This window comes from Glycine soja, chromosome 12 (assembly GCF_004193775.1).
Source record: "Glycine soja cultivar W05 chromosome 12, ASM419377v2, whole genome shotgun sequence".
NCBI classification, from domain to species: domain Eukaryota; kingdom Viridiplantae; phylum Streptophyta; class Magnoliopsida; order Fabales; family Fabaceae; genus Glycine; species Glycine soja.
This window is the reverse complement of record NC_041013.1, coordinates 5527817-5541202: the sequence shown is the minus strand read 5'-3', so window position 1 is coordinate 5541202 and position 13386 is coordinate 5527817. Positions and strand designations below refer to the sequence as shown.

The 13386-nt window shown below is 31.0% G+C and overlaps 1 protein-coding gene across 2 annotated transcripts; it reads right to left on the bottom strand.

Annotated features, from left to right (window-relative positions):
- Positions 1 to 5583: 5583 nt before the first annotated feature.
- Positions 5584 to 9574, bottom strand: LOC114378496 (mitogen-activated protein kinase 13-like). Of its 2 annotated transcripts, XM_028337093.1 has the most exons (7): positions 9484 to 9574; positions 9213 to 9400; positions 8841 to 8970; positions 8602 to 8739; positions 6900 to 7232; positions 6545 to 6728; positions 5584 to 6186 (listed from the first exon to the last, which is right to left on the bottom strand). In XM_028337093.1, exons 2-7 carry the CDS (start codon positions 9377 to 9379, stop codon positions 6008 to 6010), a joined length of 1131 nt encoding a protein of 376 aa, XP_028192894.1. In that variant the 5' UTR covers positions 9380 to 9400; positions 9484 to 9574; the 3' UTR covers positions 5584 to 6007. The 2 variants fall into 2 exon arrangements, with proteins under 2 accessions (XP_028192894.1, XP_028192892.1); XM_028337091.1 differs by having other exon boundaries at positions 9213 to 9494.
- Between the last annotated feature and the right edge of the window lie 3812 nt (positions 9575 to 13386).

Sequence of the window (13386 nt, the reverse complement as noted above, 5' to 3'; positions counted from 1 at the left end):
ACAAAATCAAAAGCCGAGAGGTTTACATACACCCTTTCGAATCCAATACGATCTTCCAGATCTGGATCCCACCACGTGGCTCACTCGCCTCTTCTATAAAGGTTCTCCCTTCAAACCCACAAGCCCCGCAAGGCCCTCGTTTTGATACTTACATCATACATGCATGCTCCACTCTAAGTACTTTCACACTCATTGCCTCTACTTTTTTCCCAAATCTGTTTTTTTTCATACACCAAATTATCCATTCAATATATGATTAGTTTTTCATTTTCCTAGGTCCGAGAATGTTTTTTTTATTTCATTGGGTCGGATATTAATATTACTTGTCATGAGTGTTATTCTGATGGAAAAAAAAATTATATACAATATTTTTTTAATAAATAGATCATTCTCGCACGTGTTAATATTTGAGTTATATTATTAGATTTCAATTATTTAAATATTCATTATAAAATTAATAATAATAGAAAATATTTTCTTCCATACTTAAATTGGGGGATTTTGGTCTTGTTGTGTTAGTGTATAGTGTTGCCTGTAATGTAGGTTATTTTATTTGTGCGCAGCAAATTATTATGTATTGTTAATGAGTGATGATTGCAAGAGATGAGAAAAATGAAAGAGGGATGATGTTACCATACTTTTACATTAGAGGAGGAGAATGAGAAGTACATATATCTTTATTTATTCAGCTGGTCCTGAGGAATTTATCCTAGCTAGGTTTGAAAGGATGTTGCGCAGTTGAAATTCTTCTTTGAGGGAGTGTCTATTACTGTTTTATGTGTCAATTGCTACTTTATGTGTTTATCTTTATTTTCATTTAATTTACATTGGATTTTAGGTTGATATGAAAGATATACTGGACTTGAGGTCAGGAATAATGTATGGCTGATTTTTTTTAGATGTAAGTAAAACCTATTTATTTTGGGCAATTTATGCTAGATATCATATTTCTATTACTAATAGTCCAGCAAATCTTAGGAGAGAGATCTCTCCCATTTTAATTCATAAGTCAAGTAGCTAACTAATTATAATAGATTGAGATTCATAAGTCAAGTAGCTAATTAATTATAATAGATTGAGAGAGTCTAATTTAATTGATTGAATAAAATATAAGTTATATAAATATTTAAGACTGTCTTTGATTTCCACATATTAAAAAAAAACTAATTGTAACATTATTTTTTAACTTAAAAATGTTGGTTAATGTAAGAGAAAGTAGATCATAATAAAACTATAAACGATAAATCAATCATCATGGTTATGCATGAAGTCAGACAAATCTAATCGATATTCCTGGTGTGAAAGTGTCGGTGGCTGAGAAAGTGAGAATCTTTTTTTTCAAACAAACATGAAGAGGACTAGTTGAAAATGGTTGAAATTAAGGAAGAAAAAGGCATCTTGTTAAATAATTGATGATGTGCTGTCGGAATGTGCAGAACTTGCGTTTCACTAATGAAGCAGTCCCAACCAATTTAACTGTCTTTTTGGTAATTTTCAAATGCATTTGAAGTTATGGAAATGATCGATTAACATTATACTAGATAAAGTATCTAGTCAGATGAACGGATACATAGTATATCCAAATCGAATACATCTTTTAATCACATATCATTATATATGAAAAAATACATTTTGACTTTTAGTATATATGAATACCGAGTATCATTTGATCATAATTATTATTATTAAATTTGTTTAAGAATAATTACTCAATTAAAGACACCTAAACATGATTAGAATAAGTATTATTCAATTGATAATTATGATATGACAGGTTCATAAATTTCAAGTCCAATAAAATTAGTATAAAAAGAAATGAACCCTTAAAATAAGAGGATTGATTGATTCTCAACCTATTCGTTATATATCATTAATAACTTGAAATCAAAATCTCGTTAAGAAAAGTGTATAATTGATAAATTGAAATTTAGTTTTGTTACTAATTTTGGAATATACAAAAGTTAAGGTTGAAATAAAGAAAAGTGTATAATTGAGAAATTGAAATCTAGTTTTGTTACTAATTTTGGAATATACAAAAGTTAAGGTTGAAGTATGAAAAAAATAAAAAGATTGGAAAAACAGAAAGACCAACAAATTGAGTGGGACCGTTAGCCTTAAGAATTGGGATTCTTTTCTGTCTTAACTTCTTTTTGCTGCTAACTTTTCAATATCATGTGCCTATCTACTTTACTAGAATAGAATATACTATGGTTTATAAGATGTAACCAAACTCCAGAACCACATATTTTAAGCAACTTTCCTTGAGGGGATTCTAATTGTACAGGTGGATGACCACATCATAGATAAAGTTGGAACGAAAACAAATGATAGACAACCTTTAGATCTCCCACGAGGAGTAGTAGTGCTTATGGAATTTTGAATTTTATGATATTATGGTATAAACTATCCTATTTAATCTAAACTTTAAATACAATGATGATCCTTTAATCAACATATATGGTGGATAGATAATCAAATTTCATTTTAATTTGTTTTATTTCACTTACTACTTAAAAATTATAATCTTTAAAGTGATATTTTTTTTAAACTGGAAACATTAATTTCATCAACTGAGAATGTCTTAATGCAAAACAGAAGTTAAGAGACTAGTTTAGTACCAAATCATTTCATGAGCACAATTAATCAGTCAATGGCCATTGGGAAGAAATTTCAATGTCAATGCTCTTACCTTTAATGTTTTTTTTTTAAAAATTATATTGGTTTTTTTATTTACATTCAAAACCTTAATTTTGATTGATTTATAATTATTTTTTTAGACTACAAATATCTTTTACTTGAAGCAATCATGTTTGAACCAATCATGTTTGAACCAAGTAAGATTATCATGAGAACTTTACACCCATAATTATCTTACTTGACTTAAATATGATTATTTTTAATAAAATATACATAAGATCTAGAAAGAAAGAAAAACTCTCTTTCTCAACACGGGAAATCTAACATACATTGAAAATTACCATTATTTTATACATTAATAACGAAATTGTCACGCCCGTTAGAAAAAAGAAAAAAAAAAGAAAGAAAAGAAAAAGGAGTAGGATGCATTATATTTTGTCAAAAAAAAAAGGACGCATTATATAAGAAAATTCCTTACTCTCTTCCAAGTATGCATTGTTTTCCCTTATATACAAAAAAGTTGTGCTCATTCACCTATCAACTTAACTAGCAATAAGAAGAATCTATCGGGAAACTCCAAGTCAAAGTTTCAAACATCCCAAAATTAACAATAGCATAATTAAATAAGTTTATCTATTTTATCTTAGTTTTAAATAAATTTATGTAATTACATAGAAGTTTAATAGTTAATAAAAAAATGAGTAATAGGACTTCGGTTGAGTTAAAATTTAGAAAAGCAACCACTTATTTAAAATATAAAAAAAAGACTACAAACCGATGATGTTACATTTTTTATTATCATTTAATCATAAATTATTATATAGTAAATTTATTCATTTATATAATAATTATTTTAAAAGTCATACAACAATTATATCTAATTAGTTGATTGTATAAAAGTTTTAAAAAAATTATTGTTGTTATAACTTTTAAGGTGATGATTATAAAATTTAACAAACTTATTATCATATTTACGATGATTTTACAATTGAGTGATAACGTGAAATTGTGAGTGTATATCTATTTTTTCATGTTTATCTTCTCTCTTAATGTAAAATATGTATTGTAAAAGTCATGAGAGCTTAAAAAGATATCATTAGTGTAATTTTACTATTTGTCTTTGTTTTTTAAATATATCTTTAATAATTTAAAAGCTCTTAACGGAATTCTTGGATTTTTATTAAAAAAAACTAGATTCATAGTTCAAGTAATTTCAACTTCAACTTATTTTTTAGAAATAAACATACATTAGAAAAAGTTACATACTTGTTAGTGTAAAATTTTTTATAATCATTCAATCACAATTTATCATATATGTCAAATTTCTTGACTTTTAAAATAATTATCTTAAAATAATTCAAATTATGATTTATGAATGTAAAATCATTTTACACTATGAGTGAATTAAACTCTTAAAGAATTAATACATCCTTAAAAAATCATTTAACATTTTGAAAGATTAAAATACAGAATATACTAATAAGAATAAAAAGTGGACTCAAAATATAATTAGCTCTGCCCGTGTCTAGTGAGCATCCATCAAATGAAAATGATTAGCTGGATACACTGTGCTTAAAATGCCAAAGTGTGGTTTTCTTTTAATTACTTTTTTTAAGACATGAGCAATATCATAAACATCAATTTCACCGAGGGTATTATTTTGTAACTTCCGATTTTTATTTTAAACTTCCCTCAAGTTTCATGGAGAACTTAAATACAACTCATTAGTGACTTATCAACTAAAGACTATTAACTTACTAGAGGACCCAACATTAATTGACATTTTTCATTCAAAACGAGTGACAAGATTTATTCTATGAAGTAAACAGATAGAGAAAATAAGTCTTCCTAATCACAATTACTATTATCTTACCAATTGCATTTTGAGACCTTTTTCCTTAAAAGAATCAAAGCCTGGGGCCATGGAAAGCAGCAGGAACCTACCAGGTACTATCCTTCGCCAAGATATGTAGTCCACACTCCACAAATTTTGTCGGTCTCAACTCTCAATAACTTACAAAGCAAAGTGAATGTAATCCTCTCAAGCTTAGTCTAAGCCTAAGCTACTACTACTTTAGATTTTGAGAATGGTAATATTTGCTGCAAATTGTAAATTTTCAAAACCCTGGTAATCTCCACTGTCAATCAATATTTTCAATTTTATTACCACAAAACAAAAAACTAATATTATCAATATTATTAGCATCACCATTTTATTGTCATCATAATCACTTAAGACTATTATTGTCACTGACGTCGTTACTAGTCAACAATTGTTATCACAATTAATAGTGCTGGATTTAAATTTTAAAACATCATATTTATCATTATCATTATTGTAGTTATTATATTTTCTACTTCTATAAGCCTGGTTCGCAATAAACTACCATTAAACAAGTCAGGTTTGGTATGCACATAAAATAAACTAGAAGTGTACCCGTGCTTTACAAGATAAGAGAAAAATGCAAAAAAGAGAAAGTAAAAGAGACAGGGTGAAGGGGAAATTGCAACACATTTATGAATTCATCTCTTTTAAAGTTGAACTTTGAAAAAATAAAGGATAAAGCGGTAATCGTTAATTAAAATATAAGTTATTAATATTATAATAAAATATTTGTGTGTAAAATTATGAAATTATTTAAAAAAATTCTAAATAACAATTGGAAGTGGTGCCAACAATTCTAAACAACAATTATCCCTCTCCACTTTATCTTCCAAAGTGAATTTCACAATTTAGTGGAGTGGAGCCAAATTCCTCAAGGAACATGCAAGCCAGTAGGACTGCTAGAACTCTATATTTTGGAGGAAGAAGGAGGAAAAGATAACTACTAGCACCTTAAAAGAATCCAAGCTTTAGAAAACATAACAGAAGTATATCTAAATTTCAAAGTGAAGGACTACAGTAAAAAAAATGAAAGACAAATAATGAAAACAAAACCACAACAATAAGCACACAGAAATAAAACAACCACTATATTGTGGCTTATCTTCAATAACTTCTGTATAACTACTATATTTGGATATTTATACAATGCGAAGCCGAAGACAACGTCTTGGGCCTTGGAGGCATATGCCCCTCTTATGTAGAACAAGCACCAACGCTTTGTGGGTACCATAATCCTCCCCAAGAAATAAAAGAAAAAGTGAACACACAGCCCTCTCAGGACAATGGAATTGGGAGAACCTATCTCCCTAATCACTTTGATTACAGATAGCAGAATCACATGCAGCACTTGCAACTCCAAACCTCTTAAAATAACAATTTATAACATGTTTTATAAAACTAAAACCACTTTCCCACCCAACTCCAACCAAACCTGTATTATCAAACTCCATAGAATCTAATGATTTAAAACCATTCTGCCAAAGGCTATTCCAACATCTGATGATCCTGGCTGAAGTTTAGAGACTCCTTCCATATGAGCTCCTTTATATCTTCTTCGTTGAGAATTGTCTGTTCGAAATCAAATATGAAAGGAGTTGGGCAAGTGGGCTCCTCGTTGATCTCATGAAGACTTGCCATGTATGGGTGATTCAGTGCTTCCTCCACTATGCAATAACGCAACCATAGAAAAGAAGTAAAACTTACAAAGAAATTAAAGAGGACGATAAAAAAAAATATATAGTAAAATGAGTTTTAGGTCCTCAACATTCGTTCAAAATTTGTTTTAGTCTATACATTTTAAAAACGGTAATTTTTGTCCTTGTATTCCTGAAATGTAGTGGATTTCATCTCTGGTGAAGTAAAAATGAAGTATAGAGTCAAGGACAAAATTGACCACATTTGATATATATGAGGACCAAAACTACCATTTGGAACTAAAAACTGATTTTGGCCAAATCCTAGCATACCTAAAACACATTTTTTACCCCAAAAATAAAGGTATAGCAAAATAAAGAGGCATACCAGTTATGCGCTTGGAGGGATCAAAGACCAACATTTTCTCAGCAAGATCAATTGCTAATGGGGACACATCAGGAAACCGCTCTGCAAAGGACTGCTTTTCTACATGTGGGAGCTGCTTAACATACTTCTTTGCATTATCACTTCTGAGGAATCCAAGATCCGAGTCATTTGGTGAACCTATTAACTGTTTCGAAAGATGATTATGAGGAATTTGTTCATCAAGATTTAATCATTTGGAAGCTTGTATTAACTACTAATGCTAATTAAAAGAGATTTCATAAGACAAAGATCCTAGCATACTAAATTTTTCTGTCTATTCAACAAACAGACAGTATTAAAGAGAAAGAACAAATACCTCAGTTATAAGGGCCAACTGCTGGACATAATCTTTACCAGGAAATAAAGGCTCCCTTCTAATTATCTCCATCAAAATGCAACCAACCGACCAAATATCAATAGCTGAAGTATATTCTGAACAATTCAGTAGCAATTCAGGGGCTCTGTACCAACGAGTGACAACATATTCTGTCATAAAGTCGGTCTCTGAGGTTGTTCTAGCAAGCCCAAAGTCACATATCTTGAGATCACAGTTTGCGTTCAGAAGTAAATTGCTTGGTTTTAGATCTCGGTGCAAAACATTTGCAGAGTGAATGTACTTCAACCCTCGCAAGAGTTGATATAAAAAGTACTGCAACGATTTAAAACACTACTTAAGCTTTATGAACTTCAACTTCCTTGTTACAAATAAAATGTATAAGTCCAAAACATAATGAATAAATTAAAATTTGTAAGCTAATGATTCATTATCAGTTTCAAGGAAAAACATCAGAACATCTGAAACTGGTTACTGATTAATTATAGAGGTACTCAGAGGACAATAGATGGTATTATAAACCAATAAAACACTACATGACTAAATAAACAGTTTCACTTTAACAGAAGCACTCTTAATAAGTTATGTAGTAGTAACAAGTTTCTAATATCACTCAAGTAGTTGGGTTACTTTTCCTTTTGTCTTAAATCTTCCACATCAAGAAATCACTTTAGATTCCATTTAATCTGGGTTGAGCTAATGGACTAACTCACGGGTAAAGTTATTCTAACACCTATTTTCTCTGTTCACAAGACTCAAGTCGAACCCGAAACTTTACAAATGAGAATGAGAAGAAACATTCTGCAAAATTTTGTTCTTCTCCTATACTGTCAAACAGGGTTAGTGGGTTACCTAACAACCACTAAACAAACAGCTAAACTGACACATAGCATTCATTGCAAAAAAAAAAATAGGGGGACAGGGATGAATTGAACTCAAACTTCAACACTCTAAAGTGCTCCATCACGTGTATTGCTTTATATAGTAAATTGCTTTATATAGTAAGCAAAATAGCAATAACTCAACAAACTCTAGTAGGCAGGACAGATGCCTATTGTGTGGGAATCATAACAACGCAAACAAAATAACAATAATTCAACAACTAGTCCACATTATCCACAAAAAGAAGAAAACCATTCCACTATAAATGTAAACTCTCAATGTCCTATTACCATAAAGAGAAATATTAGTTAGTCACACACTCACTTTTTAAATACATTCTTTTTAATTGGCTAAAATTTATTGAAAATCATAAAATTATGCAAGTCTTGTCTCATACCTTATTTAATGAGTTTTACTGATAATTTTATAGTTTTTAATAAATTTTAACCAATATAAGAGAATGTGTTACAAAGAATATGTTAGAAAATATGGTACTAACACAGTAACACTCCCCCACTTTAGATATCTCACCATCACCCCTGCATCCAGGATTTACACCCTTCAAAACCCCTCTCACAAGTCACAACACTCAAACCATGTCGTTCCTTTTCTTTTCTCATACCAAACCAATGCAATTTTTTACACACACCATATACTCAATCACAGTATTTTCTTTTGCACTATCACCCACACTAAATATCACGCACCTCCACACACTCAATCACTTCCCTGACACGTGCACACATATACTTCTTCTAGCAATAAGCAAAAATCACGCACTCACACATTCACGAGTCCATACCTGGCAATGTTCATCGGTGAGAGCCTGATTAGACTGTATAATCTGATGCAGATCGGTGTCCATCAACTCGTACACGATATACACGTCATTGAAGTTCTCCCTCTCCGCTGGCCGAATTATGTCTTTAATTTTAATTATCTGCATATAAATGGACCAAATCAAATCAAAAAAAGAATGCACAGATCATTAAATTGTAAATTTTACAGATAAATCACAAAAAAAAAAAAAACAAGGCGCACGTTATCATGTTCCATGTGACAGAGAAGCTTGATTTCCCTGAGCGTCCTCTTGGCGTCGATCCTGTTGTCAAAGGCATTCCCAATCTTCTTTATCGCCACTCCTTCTTTCGTCTCCGAATTCGTCGCACAGCTAAACAATCAAGTTAATTAAATAAAAATGGAAAATGAAAAAAAAATAAATGGAGTAGTAATGATTGAAGTTAAGGGATATATAAGGTTGGTGGGTGATTAAGAAAGAAGAAAAGGAGGGAAAGGTCGTGAGTTCGATCAACCTGCTAACAAAAAAAACTAACAAACTAACTATTAACATTTGCTCCGATAAAAGAAAAAAAAAAAAAAAGATGGAAGTTGAGGCTGAGAGAGTAAGCGAACCAAACGATGCCGTATGCGCCGCGACCAACGGGTTGGAGAGGGGGAGCGTACTTGGAATAGACTTGGAAATGGTTGCCTAAGATGTTGTAGCGAACGTACTTGCCTCCGTGAATTGGAATCCCTTTCCCTTTCCCTTTTGGATTCTCAGATTCAGCATTGTTTTCCATCTCTTTGCTTCCGTTGTTTCTCTGAAGCAGCAAAGTGGGTATGAGAAAACTGAAAAGGGTTTTAGTGATTCAGATTATTATTATTACAAAGGGGGGAGGTCCACCTTGGTGTTGTGGCTTTTGCCTCTTTTGGCGTTCGGCTTTTCAAATTGAATTTCAAATGTTGGAATGTGTGAGACTGTGATCTAATCTTCATTATTGCATTCTTGCCCTTGCTATTTGTGATTACTGATTAGTAGTGGACTGCAAAAAAAAACACACACACAAAGTATAGGGATTTTCTTTCGAAATTGAGTGGCGTAAGGGAAATCCCGCCTTTTTTCTTTATGCTTGTTTTTGGGCTCACGTATAACAAAGCATAACATAAGAGAAGGTTTTTGCTAAACACACCTCTTCTCTTTACTTGTACACCTACTTTCACTCATCATTTTTCAATTATATCCCCTTTTTTTTTGTATTTTTTCCGGAAGTTAGTGCACCCCCTTCTCTGTCCTCTTTACTCTCTTTCGTTCCATATTATCTCATTGTTAAAATCAACTTCAGAATCATCACCGAATGAACACATTCTAGTAAATGAGTAACACTAAAACTCCATAACCTTATCAAGTATTCTGATAGGGGAAATCCTTTGCCCAAACTCTCTCACAGTAATTCAGAAAAGTTTGTGTAGTGAACCCAGTCATGGCAACACAAATCCCGAATTTCTAGGCTTACTTAAAGACCAAAGCAAGATAAGGAATTCCTCCATTCTATAGAACTCATCAAATTAATTTATGGAGCAACCATCAACCAATTCAGATAACATTGATCGCTGCAATTAGAGTTTGATACAAAGTGAAGCTTAAATCAAAGTGAAGTAACACTTTCTAGGGTTTGGGTGCTGCTCAATCCAAACGATAAATTGAGAGTGAAATTGACGAGTACTATCTCTTTTCTTCCATATTATCTCATTGTTCTTGATTCTGTGTTTGCATCGTATTCGATGTAGGTCACTTGAGATACACCCCAATGCTGGAGCTATAAGATTGTGCCAAACAATTTGCCGTAAGGCTAGTTTGAGTTAGGTTTTGGGTGCTTCATTTGGATTTAGGTGATTATAAGAGACGGGGGGTTTAAGTTTAGTCTCGTGTTGCAGAGTAGAAGGAGGTGCAGCAATCTTCGTTGAAAGAGAAAAAAGAAGTGGAAGGGGTGTAAAAGTAAATATGAGGTGTATTAGTAATAGCCTAAGTGAAAGACCGAGGGCCCACATACAGAAATGCATTGTAGACCAGTATGTCATACTTGGGAACTACTATTCTCACCTCCTTTTTTCCTCTTCCCAATGATTGCTTTTTCAAAAATAATTGAAATTACTTAGCCACCCTTAGTTCTATTTCACCACACCCCTTCCCCTTCACCTCTCTTCATTCAGCCACTCTTCCCACCCCAACTTTCCAACCATCGTCTTTGGTGATCATCATCATCGTTCGTTAAGGTTGTTGTGATTATGTTGAGTGTGAACAAAGAAGCTCTGAGACTAACCTTCGGCTTTTGTCCAACCCCAAAGTATTTTGCTCCTCAAAAACCAATAGTCACACTCCAGATGACCTATTTGTTTTCTTGAAAGGGGGTTTATTCTTATGAAACACGCATTGTACCCTTGATAGGGAACATACAAGCACCTCAAGTGCATGTAACTTGTATTATTATGGGGATGAGATCATGAGAACCTTAAAATCTCAGTTTTATGGGAAAAGGTTATTTTGAAGACCAAAACTTTCATATAGGGATTATGATGGAATGATGAACTTGATGAGCTTTGAGCCCATCATCATTCGCTACAAACCTATCAAAGTATGTTTCTAGATCGCCTTCTATTTAGCAAGTCATTTAAAAAAAATCATTTCCAACAAAATTTGCTTTCCTTTGTGATAAAATATCACAATAATACATAATTTCGTGTGTAATTTGTTTTAACAAAAACTAAATCTCATTACATTAAGAGGTACAAATAAATTACTTAATAAAAATGTGATTTCATTGCATACATAACTAATTCTCGTTACCATTTGTCTACTTATTTTTTACCAGCAACATAAATATAATTTTGTTCTGTAACATACGCAACGAAACCACCTGTGAGGGGTAGTTTTAGAATTTAGAAGAAAAAAAACAAATAATTGATGGAGTGAGAAGTAACAATTTCTCTGTCATAATTGCTTAAAAGCAAAATGAACAGATCCCCATATTCACACTCCCTACTTATCTTAATCTTTCTATGTTCGCCTTTGTTATTTATTTATTTACAAAATATTTTTTACGGAAACCTTTTTACTTATATACTCCCCGTTCAGGTTTGTGTAAAAGAAAATCGTAAATATTCTTCCAATTTTTTTAAACTTATTTTAATATTTTAGTTCTTTCAACAAGTTGCTTTGCTTTTATTTGCAACTTTAATATTCTCTTTCTTTAGTTAAATTATGGATTTTTTTTCTTTTTTTCCTTTTGAAACTAAATAACGTAGGTTTAGTACTACACGTTGAACAAAGTTCTACATTATAGGAGAGGAAAAGCTTCAAAGAAGCAATTATATACGTTTTAAAATAGTTATGTTGGGTATTAAATACTTTTAAATAATTATGTTTTTTTTAATCTTTAACTAGATATATTCATAGATATAACCTCGGGATTTAGTACTTCTTTAAAATTGATCAAAATTGATAAATACTCTTTAAAAAAAACTATTGTATATATACAGCTGGAAAAATATTTTTTTAAAAAATAAATTAAATTAAGCACTAAAGCATTTAAAAATTATTTTATAAAACTAATTTATGACTTTATTGACTTTTGAAAAATGTCTTCTAACACTCATAAATTAATTTTAACTTGTTACAATAACTTTTTAACTTGGTGGAATATGTCTGTTAGCTTTTTAAAATGGATTTTATAGTAAAACTTATGATATATTGTCAATAAAAAAGCCATTAAATTAAGTTGTCTGTTCGAAAATACCTACTCTTAGATTGACAATAATAATTAGGTGAAATACTACATAAAATAATGTTATAAAATTCAAACTTTCGGCAATACAAATAAAATCCATTTCTAGTTATAATTTACTCTTGTGTCTATTGATTTTTAATTTATACTGCAACTTTTGTGTCTATTGTTTAATGTTAGTTTAAATGCTTATGGCTTATATATTTTATAATATTTTACTTATAACTTTTCAAATGCTTACATCAATTGAAGTGAAATATCATAATAATAACATAAAAAGTATTATTATTTTATCATATTATAATTGTTAATGTTAAAGTTGAAAACATCAACTTTTTCATTCTAGATCAATATATATTATATAAACTTTATTCCATGGCCGTCGTGCTTTGTAGAAATTTCAAATTGTATTGCCGTACCGTATGTAATCTCTCTTTTTGTATTAACTTCGGTTTTATTAAAAATCAAACTTGTAATTAAGTCTTACCTCACCATGCCCATCATTGAGTGATATAACATATCTGAAGCATAGCAATTTCATGGTGGGAAAGGGAAGACTTGAAGCGCAATGAGTGAGCAGAAGAAGCACGAGACTTGTAAGAGATCTTTGTATCTAGATGCATCGTCCTATTACTTTCCAGCATTACGTTGAAATTTGTGGTTTGTGATTGCATATGAATTTGACTTTATATGTGTATAAACTCAGTTGACATTATATGAAAGTTCACTTAATTAAGCACATGCATGCGCAAAACACATTACAAATATAATATCATAATACATATGTCTTCTTCATCTGATAAAGAAACTAAGTTGGACATAAAGGTAGACGCTGGCGTGACTTTTGTTCATGAGATTTAGCTTCATTAGAAAGATAAACCAATATTGTAATTACTAGAATAAGCGTTAGGTGATGATCGATAAATATGCTAGGCCAAAATCAATTTGATAATTTTATTCAACTTTCTTCCTTCAGGCGAATACTAGGGTATATCCACTATAATAAATATGAATGCATCCTAGTA